This window comes from Urocitellus parryii, chromosome 9, assembly GCF_045843805.1.
Source record: "Urocitellus parryii isolate mUroPar1 chromosome 9, mUroPar1.hap1, whole genome shotgun sequence".
NCBI classification, from domain to species: domain Eukaryota; kingdom Metazoa; phylum Chordata; class Mammalia; order Rodentia; family Sciuridae; genus Urocitellus; species Urocitellus parryii.
Genome location: NC_135539.1, coordinates 74681911 through 74693785, shown reverse-complemented (window position 1 = coordinate 74693785; position 11875 = coordinate 74681911). Strand labels below are relative to the sequence as shown.

General features: G+C 46.6%; 1 protein-coding gene across 1 annotated transcript; it reads left to right on the top strand.

The window, feature by feature from the left end:
* Positions 1 to 9800: 9800 nt before the first annotated feature.
* Positions 9801 to 10250, top strand: Calml3 (calmodulin like 3). Its single transcript, XM_026391809.2, has one exon. The coding sequence runs from the start codon at positions 9801 to 9803 to the stop codon at positions 10248 to 10250; it is 450 nt and encodes a 149-aa protein (XP_026247594.1).
* Positions 10251 to 11875: the final 1625 nt, after the last annotated feature.

Here is an 11875-nt window from a genome sequence, read left to right as displayed (position 1 = left end):
TCACCTGTGATACATCTTCCATATCCATCTCAGATGAAGATGGCACCTGGGTCTTCTTTCTGCAAAGAGAAGGCCACTTTGCCTTTACTGTCAGATGGGGAGGTCAGAAGCTACTCACAGACCCACTTCACAGGCAGCCAAAGCAGGCTGCTCTCTAGAGCTTAAAGTAGAGACTCTTCCAGCAAAAGCAGTCTATGATTGCATGGAGACTCCACAAATGCTGATCTGTTAGCATATTCAAGGAGCTCAAACGGGGGTTCCTCCAGAGCATTATTCCCCCAACTTCTGTGTACCCATGGTATTCACTCATAGTGTGCATAATTAGCTCCTGACCTCCTCGCCAGTGGGAAATTTGTTGAAACCATCTTGATGTCCTCAGTCAGGAAGGAAGGTGGTTCCAGGGGTTCCCAGTACACACCAATCCAATGAAGGATAATGCATGCATGGATGAGCAGGTGAAAGAATGAGTGAAATGCAAAATCCTGATAACATTTTAAGATCTTTGTTGTTGTTGTTGTTGTTGTTGTTTCTCTCGATCCATTCTGCAAAACAGAATCCACTTTCTCTTTTTGTGTGTGTGTGTGTGGCAGGGGGGGGGCAGGGTAGTTACCAGGGATTGAACTCAGGGGCAGTCCACCACTGAGCCACATCCCCAGCCCTATTTTGTACTTTATTTAGAGACAGTGTCTCACTGAGTTGCTTAGCACCTTGCTTTTGCTGAGGCTGGCTTTGAACTTGGGATCCTCCTGCCTCAGCCTCCTGAGCTGCTGGGATTACAGGCCCACTTTCTCTTTTGAAGCACATAGGAGGCCTCTCATTTCCAGGGTTTTGCTGCCTTCTGCTCGGTACCTGAACCCATCTTGGAATCTATAAGGTCCTGTGCACACGCCACCTCTCAGCGGCCATTGCTTGTGTGACATCTCTTCTTTCCTCATTCAGGCGGTGGCCTCCTCCTCCTCCTCCCTCCAGATGGGTAGGTTGCAGCCCTCTCTCTTCCCCTGACCCCTTTTGGCTTCTCCTTACTTCTTTAACTCTAATTCTTCATCATGTTTTGTTTGTTCCTCATCCATGAAGCTCTCTCTCCATACTTCTGAAGCTCCATCACACACTATCTTTGGCCAAAGTGCAGGAAGAAAGCTCAGAGCTCAGCGCGCCCCGGTTCCCTCTCTTTCCTGAGTGCTGCCACCCTGGCATTTCACTGTTCTCCCGGGCCATCCACCCCCACACTCCCTGCCCCTTCCACTCCTCAGCAACCGCCACGTTCCAAGGGCGTCCCATCCCTGAATCATCAAGTCTGGCCTCTTGTCAGCACCTATGGCTCAGCCTTGGGTGGGCCCCTTTGATCACCTTCATCTTCTTTCAGACAGGAAGTCAGAGCAGTCTGCTCTCTTCATTTTACAACTGCAGAAAAGAGGCACAGAAATGCCACAAGGTTTTCTGTGGGAGTTACAGACTGAATTGTGTCCCCCACAAAATTTACATGCCAGAGCCCTAACCCTCAATGTGATGGCAGTTGGAGTGAGTCCTCTGAGAAGCCAAGAGGATGAGATCTCGAGAGTAGGGCCCAATGGAAGTCATTTTTTACATAAAAATATATCCCTGGTATTTATAAAGTAATAGTTAATATTCCTTGAGTTCTTACTATGCTAGAGGCTCAGCTGCTCTTCTGAGACTTTTTATGGCTCAATCCATTTTCCCCTCTGACCTGGGTGCTATTATTTTGTCCTGATGAGGACTCTGAGCCCAAGAGTTGCAACTGGCCTCGTACGTACGTAGTTAGAGCAGAGCTGATTGGTTGCAGATGGTGAGAAGGAGTATTCCCTGCCCCTGCCCCTCCTTGCCCCTGAGTATCTCTTGAAGGACTTCTGCAGAATCCCAGGATTCCAAATTATATGGTTGAAAACCACTGGAGAAAAGGGGCCAGAGTGGGTGCTGGTAAAATGTGGGCCACACCTTGCCAAACAATTTGGCCTCCTTCAAATCCCCCATCCAGGGCCTGAATTCATGTCCTAATGTCCCTGCTCTCTCCACACACCACCAGCAGGCAACACATTCTCACAAGGAAGCCAGCCACACGTGTGCACAGCTCTCATACCCACGTGCACACACGCGAACACACCTCTCCTATTAAATGCGAAGACTTTCATCACAATCGTCAACTTCAAAGGCTTGGAACTTGGAACAAAAGCTCTTCCTGCCTTTTAGTGCACTTCATACGCCTCAGGGATCAACATGTTCTCTTGGAGACAATTATTATCTCATCTTTGGTTGTGAGGGCTTAAACTATAGACGACCCTGTTGAGCCAATTATCAAAGGCATCTTGGTAAAAAGAGCTTTGTAGATGTGGCCCTAGTCCCTCAGTAACATCACCCCATTTAATATTTCAATTTTTTTTTTCAGAATACTAGACATCAAGTTTGATAGGCTGGTGGATTAGACCCATGAAGCCCTCCAGCACCAGTCACTTCTCCCTCTTCCGCCCTCACTTCCCTCTGTCCCCACTCCCTTCCCTGATGCTACTCACCCCACCCCAGCACTGGAGGGGGCACTGAGGGAGCCCCTGGTGAACCACCTGGGAAAACTCCAACCCCAGCATACATCATAAGAAACAGCCCTCTCCCAGGAAATTAAGGGAAAAAAGAGTAGATTGATACTTACTTGGCGGTTTTTCTATGAGAGTTCTACTAATTTGCTTTTGTTTGGTGGTGACCATCGACTCCTGACTAAATGGAACTTGCTGTCAGGAGTTAAGCACAAACCACTCTCACGCCCCTCATGCTGTGCTGGGCACTGACTGAGGAGCTTGGAGAAGCTCAACAGCTGACCTCAGCAGGACACAGCTACACAGTGGGACCCTGTGGCACAGGGTGGGGCAGCTGCTTTATTTATCTATCTATCTATCTATCTATCTATCTATCTATCTATCTATCTATATATCTATATATCTATATATCTATATATCTATTTATCTATTTATTTGGTACTGGAGATTGAACCAGGGGCATTTATCCACTGAGCCACATCCCCAGCCCTTTTTTGAATTTTATTTAGAGACACAGTCTTTCCTAATTGCTTAGGGCCTCTCTAAGTTGCTGCAGCTGGCTTTGAACTCACGATCCTCCTGTCTCAAACTCCGAGCTGCTAGGATTACAGGCATGCACTACCACACTCGGCTACCCCTAAGCTTTCTTGCACTGTCTCACACATGAGCTTCTGGGGAACCTCACATCCAATAATCAACATTATGTCTTCCATCTGGTTGTCTGTATCATTGTCCTTGCAGCTTAGAATGTGTAATGCAAAGATCCCAGATCAACAGGTATGCCTTGTCTCTTCTAGATTTATAGAGTGGTCATGATGGAAAGTCACTGGTAAAAATTTTTGATGCTGAACTTAGCGAGACCCTTAGCAACTTAGCATGACCCTGCCTCAAAATAAAAAATAAAAAGGACTGAGTAGTAGCTCAGTGGTTAAAGTGCCCTAGTACCCAAGTTTTGACAGGCCACAGTTAAGAAGTGAGAAGTCAGCCCAAGACAAGAAAAAGCTAAGGAACTTACTCTAGGATGTGTGGTCGAGAGCCAGAGAGGCTGAGAGATTGTTTCTTCATTCTTCCACTTGCATGGTTTCCAGCTGACCTCTCAGCCACCGGAGGAGCACCCCCCCATCCGTAGGGAAAGCTTGAGATCCTGACAAAGTACCATCAGCAGTGCCCAGTAGGTGCAACCATCTTCCTGGGACCCTCTTTCCACTTTCCATTCCAAATCCCCCACATTGTCTCTCTGCCTTGTCCCTCCACTGGTTGGATCATCCTCCCAACTTTCAAACTCAACTTTGTGCCTGCATCTCTTTCCTTACTAAGGAGAGAAGCCTCACCTCACCCTAAGTCCTGCCACCACTTATCACTTCAACTGGGCCTGGCCTCTCCTTAGGGAATCCCTGCTAGAGTCTCTTGGCGAGGACCATAATAACCAGATAGGCAGGCGAAAGTGTCACATGACCACAGGGTCAGCGGGCAGCAGAGTCCACTCCTCAGAGCAGCACAAATGGAGTGCTGGGGGTGAGGACTTTCTCACATCCTTGCAGAGAAGTGAAATAGGAGAAGCTGTGTAGACATGTCTACAGATGTGGAGCAACTGTGGCAGCTGCGCCCAGGGACCAACAGAGAGGTCATTTGTCACCATAGAGCCACATGGCAAACTTGAGAACCGTAGGGGAAGAAATGACAGACAACACAAAGCAAATGAAATGGGCATTTGGGCAAAAGAACATTTGAGGCACCCTGGGGAGTTTTTTTGAACCATAACTTCAAGGAAAGATAAGATTCTGGTAATCCTTGTCACACAGCTGGAAGCAAAGTGGCACTTTCATGACAAAGTGACCCACATGTGCTTTATTCATTCAGCAAATAATGATTGGCATCTGCTGGGCAGAGAGCCTCTTGTACCTCCAGAGGGCTTGAGAAGAAGTCAGAATCAGCCTTGCCTTGTGAGAAACTTAGATGGGAAGAAAAAGAAAAAAAAAGCAGACAAATGGCAAGTTAAAGTTAGAAATGATGAGCTATGAAGGAAATAAAAGAGCAAATAAAACAAATGATAGGGTGGAGAAGGAGGTTAGGCTTAAAGTGGGTTGTTGGGGAAAGCCTCACATGGAGGGACACATTTAATTTTTGGCTGATGTGACAAGAAGGACCAGCCACTTAAAGGTTGGGAGCCAAATGTCCAGGTAACTGGAGCAGCTCATGCAAAGATACTGAAGTGGGAATCAGGATGGGAGTGTTCAAGGAGCAGGAAGCAGGCTGGTATTTGGACCATAGTGATGGGGGTTGATGATATGTGACAACAAAGAAGGAAGGAAACGATCATGAAAGGTTAAGATGGTCACCCTAGGGAGTTTGGATTTCACTTGAGGTCCAAAGACATGCCAATATAGGGATGTGACATGATTGAATCACAACGCCAAAAGGAGACCAGTTGTGAGGCTGTTAACTAGTCCTGCCTTGGGATGATGGTTTGGTACCGTGGGTGCATTGGGACACACTTTCACTGGATATGAAATAGGAATATAAAATACAAAAGGAGGGGAAGAAGTAAGTATGAATCTAGGGTTTAGCTATGAACAGTTGAGTGAATTGTTATTTAAAGAGATAGGAAGATTGGAGAGGAAGCAGATTTGGTCCAGCATGAGGACCAAGAGGTGCTGATGAAAAGTGCAGATGGAGATGTTAGGTTGGCAAATAGACGTGAAATGCTTTGGTGAAAGGTGGGCAAAGGTAAGCTCTTTCAACAAGCACGTCTTCATACTTCCCTGCGCTGAAAGACTTCTAGGCTGGTCAGTCCCTTTTTCAGACTAAGAGATCAAAGACCAAGCAAGTTTGGGATGACAGCAAGAGAACAGGATGGGATGCCCCCTGGGGGTGCAGGAAATGGACAATCTAGATTCCAGTCCAAGATGCCAACTTGCTCATTGTCTAGCCAGCTATGGAGACAACAGAAAATGCAGATAAGAGTGATTGTTCCAAGTACTCAGTGAATCCATAGCTATTGCGTTAGATGTGAATATGTAAGTTGGAGGGAAAAGATGGACATGTGCATAGGCTGGTAGGTGGCTTTGTCAAGATTACCATGGCAGCTCTCAGTCACTCCTGTTCTAGCAGGGTCACAGGAAATGGTATGACATGTGCTCTGTAGATCTTTGGAGGTACAGGTTGTCTCAAGGCCCTTTCAGAGAAATTAGGAGTCCAAACTATTTCATAATAACAGCAGTGGTTTGGCCTTTTCCTCTATGTTGATTTGCACTGAAATCAAAAGCAATGGAGTACAAACAGCCAGTGCCTTAGCGTCAATCAAGGCTCCTTTGCAATGAGTCATTATATTCTGCATGGCCACATTGTCTTATTTAAAAACAAACAAACAAAAAAAAAGCCAGCTTCACTTGAGAACGTCATTGGAGATGCAGTAAGACTTCATTTACTACATTTCAACTCTCACTTGCACATCTTTAATATTTTGCTGAATACTGAAATATAATATTGTCACAAGAAAAATACAAGTGTGGTTGATTCCAGAGGTGGCCAGGTAAGCTCTTTATATAGAGGTTCACTTTGTTTGGAAAGAACAGCTGACAGATGAACCAGGGTTACTCAGATGTATCTGAAAGACATTTTCTCAAAAATGGATGAAGAAGGTTTGTCACTTCAAGGAAAGTGACAGTATTTATTGTCAATAAAATTGAGCTTACAAATGAAAATTGGGAAATTTTTTTTAAATTGCTATTGTGAACTTAAGACCCTCCAACAGTTGAAAAATTTTTAATGAGATTGGTGGTGATGTTAATGAATCTGATTCTTTTATGTTATGTGTGTAATAATTCAACTTCTGGAAGATCTGAAGAACCAGTGAACTAATATTTTCCAAGGGACCAGTGCATGGCATTAGAAAACCACACACAGGTAAAAGATCCATTCAAAGTGCAAGAGAAACCAATGGATTTTAATGTAGTGGTATGAAAATTTCATTGATATGGTCTCAGATTCCATGTTGCAAGTAACCTTTAAGAAGCCGTCACTTGTCAAATTTTTATGTGGCATCAATGAAGAGTGTCTACTTTTCTGAAAAAAAGATCTTTAACTCCCTTTTCTCTCAACTGCAAGTCTGTGTGAAATATATAATCATATACTTCAAAACAAAAATTTGACACATATTGGGTACAGACATTCATAAGTATCTATAAAGCCAGACATCAAAGAGATTTGCAAAACTACTTTTTAGAAGGCCACTCCCCTACTCTTCATCTTGGAAATTATAATTTTTTCCACAAAAATGCTATTTATGTGAGCAACTCATAGATTTTAATTTCCACTTTTAGAGTTATAAATATATAATGCATTTAAATATTTAAACATTTCTCAGTTTTAATTTCAAATGTAGTAAATATTAATACATAGACCCCACACAGACACAAATTCTTTGGACCCTCAATAACTTTTAAATATTTAAATGGGTCTGCAGACCTAAAATATATATATATTCTGCAGGGAAGGGAATGAGTGTATTGGGTAAGAGGCTGCAGGGAGGGAACGAAGCCGTGACATAGGAAACGTTCCCTTTGCCACGGTTTCCCAACTTGGGAGTTGCAACCATTTGGCCGGTCCCAAGGTAGCCCTTTGTGAGTCATGTACACTAAGAGGCTCTGTTTGACAGTTCTTTTTCAGTGTGCCTTTTTGAAAAACACATTTAAGAAAGGCTTGATGTTTGGGGCAACAAAACCATGACCCAGAAACCGGTGGCATTTGTTGGCCTCTCAGCTTAGTGGCAGAGGAAGCAAGCAGGAGAGATGAGCATCACCCTGTCCTCGTCCATCACGGGACTCTCTCAGCCGTGGGTGATGCCAACCCTTGCTTCTCCAGGAGACTGCTGGCCACATTCCAGGTGTGCCACCTTGCCACCTCTTGCTGCCTTTTTATTATTTTATAGATTAGTCTCCCTTATTATTGGTTAGTTGAGTGATTTAGATTGGAGATATTTAAATATTTTTAAAGAACATTCAGAATCTGAATTCTAATGCCTGGGCTTCAGGAGGGTTGTATGGTTCTGGCTAAATGTTTGACTGGGTGACCACAGGCAAGCCATGAGCGCAGCCTTTGCCTGAATCTCCACCACAAAAGAGAGGTAGAGCTCCCCCAGAGTGTTTGACGAGTGATAGCACTACCAGAAACAAAGCCATGTTTTCCCAAAGCCCCATCAAGAGCCAGTCTGTGTAGAGAGTACGGCTTTCAGCTGACAAACAAAAAGAGCACCTAATTATTATCTCCAAGTCAACTGTGTGTGTTTTTGGTTTTGGTTTTCGTTTGTTTGTTTTTAACTTTCAGCCTCTTTCTTATCAATATGGCAGAGAAACAAAACCTCAGGAATTCCTGGCCAGCACCCCATCCCCATCCCACCAAACATTTTGTAGTGGGGAAGGAGAGGACTATTCACTCTAGTCAGCCGTCCACAGGAATGGCTTCTGAGATACCCTTCATTTTCTCATTTCTTCCCCTGATGGCTGCATCCCTGGGTCCTGCTGCTCTGAGGTCCTGCAAGCCTCTCTTCTCACCATAGGGTGAGGAAATTCTTCAACCTCTCTGTTTCTGCCAGGACAGATCCTCCTTCCTCCTCCTGCCCCAACCCTTAGGGCCTGGGCTTTGTGGGAAGCTTCAGGTAGGCAGGAAATGACCTTGGAGGTAACTTCTACTTCCTCCCCACCACAGACTGCTCCAGTCAAGGAAGAACAGAGTTGAATAAAGGAAGAATTGAACAAAGGAAGAATTAGTATCGTAAATACTTGAGTGCAGAAGGGGTGTCTATTCAGAGAGGAAAAAAATTAAAATCCAAGCTATCATCCTGCCACATTCCTTCCTCAGTAGATCTAGGTTCTTATAAATACAATTTCTTTCCCACACAGACCCCAGTCCCCATGTCTACACATCTAGCCCCAGAATAAAGAAAGGGCCAGCTCTCTGCTTCCCTCCCTGTTGGGATTTCCTGGATTTCCTTCTCCAGAGGTCCTAGAGATGGCAGCCAAGTCCGTGTGCCTGGTGAACACCCTTCTTGGTCTGTCTGCTGTTAGAGATGCCTGTCTGTCTCTGGCTCCACCAGGACTCCGACAAGCTCTTACTGAAAGCCTCCTCAGGTGTCCATAAATTGAGAATATAGTCCTGAAAGGTCTCCCTGCTCTGTCCTCCTGCCCCACCTTCTCCCCTTCCCGCATTAGACTGTAACCACACTGTCCATCTTTCTATCCTTTGGCCACACCATGCCCTCCCCTGCTCCAGGGTCATCCTCATGTGCCTTTCTGCAGAGGGGCTATCCTTAACCACAAGGAGGGAGGGGACTCCTGGTGTCTTCTCCGTTATCACCTTGCATTGCCTTCATAGCATTAATCAAAACTCTCTACTGACCTAGCTTGGGTTCCTCTGTCCCTTTGCTTGCTAACTCTCTGTCTCTCAGAACATGGACATCATGAAGGCCAGGCGTGGCTTGCCTTGTTCACACCATATTTTCAGTTTCCAGAATAGCACGTGCACACAGTAGGAACTCAATATATATCCGAGAATGAATGAGTGAATGGGTTGGAGGAAATCCTTCTCCGATCCTGTCTATTCCAAAGACAAGAAAACACTGCTTTTACGCAAATAAAAAGGCTTTCTCCTCTGACAACCCTTCGAGATCTCCAAGGCTCTGGAAACCAAAGACAAGGAAAGGAAGTCCTTATCAGTAATGACGAAGTCTGCTTTTCATCCTGTAAAAACCTTCAGCTGAAGGGGAAAGGGGTGATGGCTGGTGATTTTATTGGGTGAAATGCAGAAGATGGGGCAACAGGTGGACGGCTGGGAAAACAAAGGGAAAGAGGAAAGTGTGCAAAGGCGAAAGCTAGACTAACTTCTCTGCAGGTTGTCCCCCACACCTGGATGGGAGGCATTCTGACTGGTGACTCCTGTGGGCCCTGCTGATGTCAGGGGTGGAAAAACTGCCTGCCTTTCACACAGGGCTTGGCGTCAGCTCAATTAGCAAGCCGGCCTGGTTGCTGCTCCTGGCCTCCTGTCTAAACAGGACCCGGCCTTCAGGCAACCGCAGGGGCGGGGGTGTCTGTGAATGGCAGCCTAATCCCGCCAGGCCAAGGATGGGGGAGGACCATACTGCTTCTTAAGCTCCAGCAATTCAAGCTGAGGCTAGAAAGCCAGACAGGCAGCCGCCCCTCGGGATCTCCACCTGTCCTTCCAGGCTGGGAAGAAGAGCCCAGCCACCCCTGCCCTGCCAGCATGGCCAACCAGCTGACCGAGGAGCAAATTGCAGAGTTCAAGGAAGCCTTCTCTCTGTTTGACAAGGACGGGGATGGCTGCATTACCACCCAGGAGCTGGGCACTGTCATGCGGTCCCTGGGCCAGAATCCCACAGAGGCTGAGCTCCAGGGCATGGTGAACGAGATCGACCGGGATGGAAATGGCACGGTGGACTTCCCCGAGTTCCTGGGCATGATGGCCAGGAAGATGAAAGACACGGACAGCGAGGAGGAGATCCGGGAGGCCTTCCGCGTGTTCGACAAGGACGGCAACGGCTATGTCAGCGCAGCCGAGCTGAGGCACGTGATGACCAGGCTGGGGGAGAAGCTGAGTGATGAGGAGGTGGAGGAGATGATCCGGGCGGCAGACACGGATGGAGATGGGCAAGTGAACTACGAGGAGTTTGTGCGCATGCTGGTGTCCAAGTGAGGGGCTCCTGGGCTGCCCACCTGGCTGGGCAGAGGCCACCTCTTACTGCAGCAAGAACCTCACTCAGGCCTTAAGCTTGAGTCCCCAGCTTAAGCTCCATCCCCACTTCCTCTGGGCAATGCTGCTTCGGGGGAGAAGTGGATTCAATAGACCTTTCTGCACCTCCTTTTCTGCCAACTGCTCACTTGCTCACACAGCAGGATGCAGAACACCCTCAAACCAAGCAAAGCATAAAATGCTGCTGCCTCTCAGGAGCAGAAGCAGAAAAACCTGCCCCTGCACCAAAGTGAACCAAAGGACCAGTAAAAGTTTCCTTACTCTGCCATCTGCCAGGATGGGCCTGGTGACATTTTAGAGCTACCTGTTAGGGCAGGATCCCTAATAGGTGTCCAACAGGGAACCGGGGGGATTATAGCCCTCAGTCCATGCCAGAATTCCTGGAGAATCTTGGACCGAAGACTTCATCTGCTGTTGGGTTGGAGAGACGTCTTGGCCATGGATTGAAGAGTAGTGACGGGGACTTGGATGACTGAGGCCCAGCCTTCTGAAAAACATCACTGCCCTTCCACAAAAACGGTACTTGCTTGTTCCATTCTGTCTTCGCCAAACTTCTGTGATCCGTCTTTTGAAGCTGGGAGTAAAACTGGGGTCAGCTGTCACATGCTTACAATTCACCTGGAAAGAGGGAAATTTGACTGAAAGGGAAAGGGAAGCTGCAGGCAAATAAATAAGATGCCATGTTCCTATTTGGTTTCCTTTTTTCTGGTTCCAGTTGAAATGATCCTTGGTAAGTCCAGGACATAAGCCATAAAATTTGTGCTTTTTTGGAAATGCAATGAACTCCTGTACTGACGGGTATAGTAAAAAGAGAGAAGCCTAGATACGGTGTATCTTGAATATTTACTTCCCCCACTCCCCACTGCCAAAATGGGGATTGAATCCAGGGGAATTCCACCACTGAGCTATATCCTCAGTTCTTTTAATTTTGAGACAAGGTCTCACTAAGTTGCCCAGGCTGGCCTTGAACTTGTGATCCTCCTGCCCTGGCCTCCAGAGTCATTGGGGTTGCAGATATGTATGTGATCTTTTGAAAAATACTCACTTTCAATAGAGTGGATAAGTTGGTAGAAATGAGCAGTTAGAAACTCAGGTAGAGCTCCTAGAAGCCTGATGGATCACAGCAGGAAGGAGCTTCTCCTGCAGCCACTGTGGCTGTGGGAAAGTACCCGTGATTAGAAGCCGGCAAGGGGTAGGGGTGCTAACTGAGAGAGATCTCCAACACACAAGGTGTGAAAGCTCTCAGAGAGGGTCTGTCCTGTCCACACCAGCCTCGCCCAGAAATAGGATCAGATCATCCAGAGAGGTCACTTTAGTTCCAAAGGGAGTGGACACTTAACTGGGATCATGAGAAATAGTCAATTTTGGATAAGTCATTTTTCCCCAAAACCTCCCACCTCTCCCCAACTTCACTCCTTTCTTCCTTTGTTCAAAATCAAAGAACCTGCATTCTGACAATGGACAGCCTGAGATTCCAATGCTGGCCTTGCTATCAAAATGTGTGGCTGTGTCCCCCCATGATGGGAGGCCCCTCATGCAGTCCTTCCTGAACGTGAGGATTTGGTCTG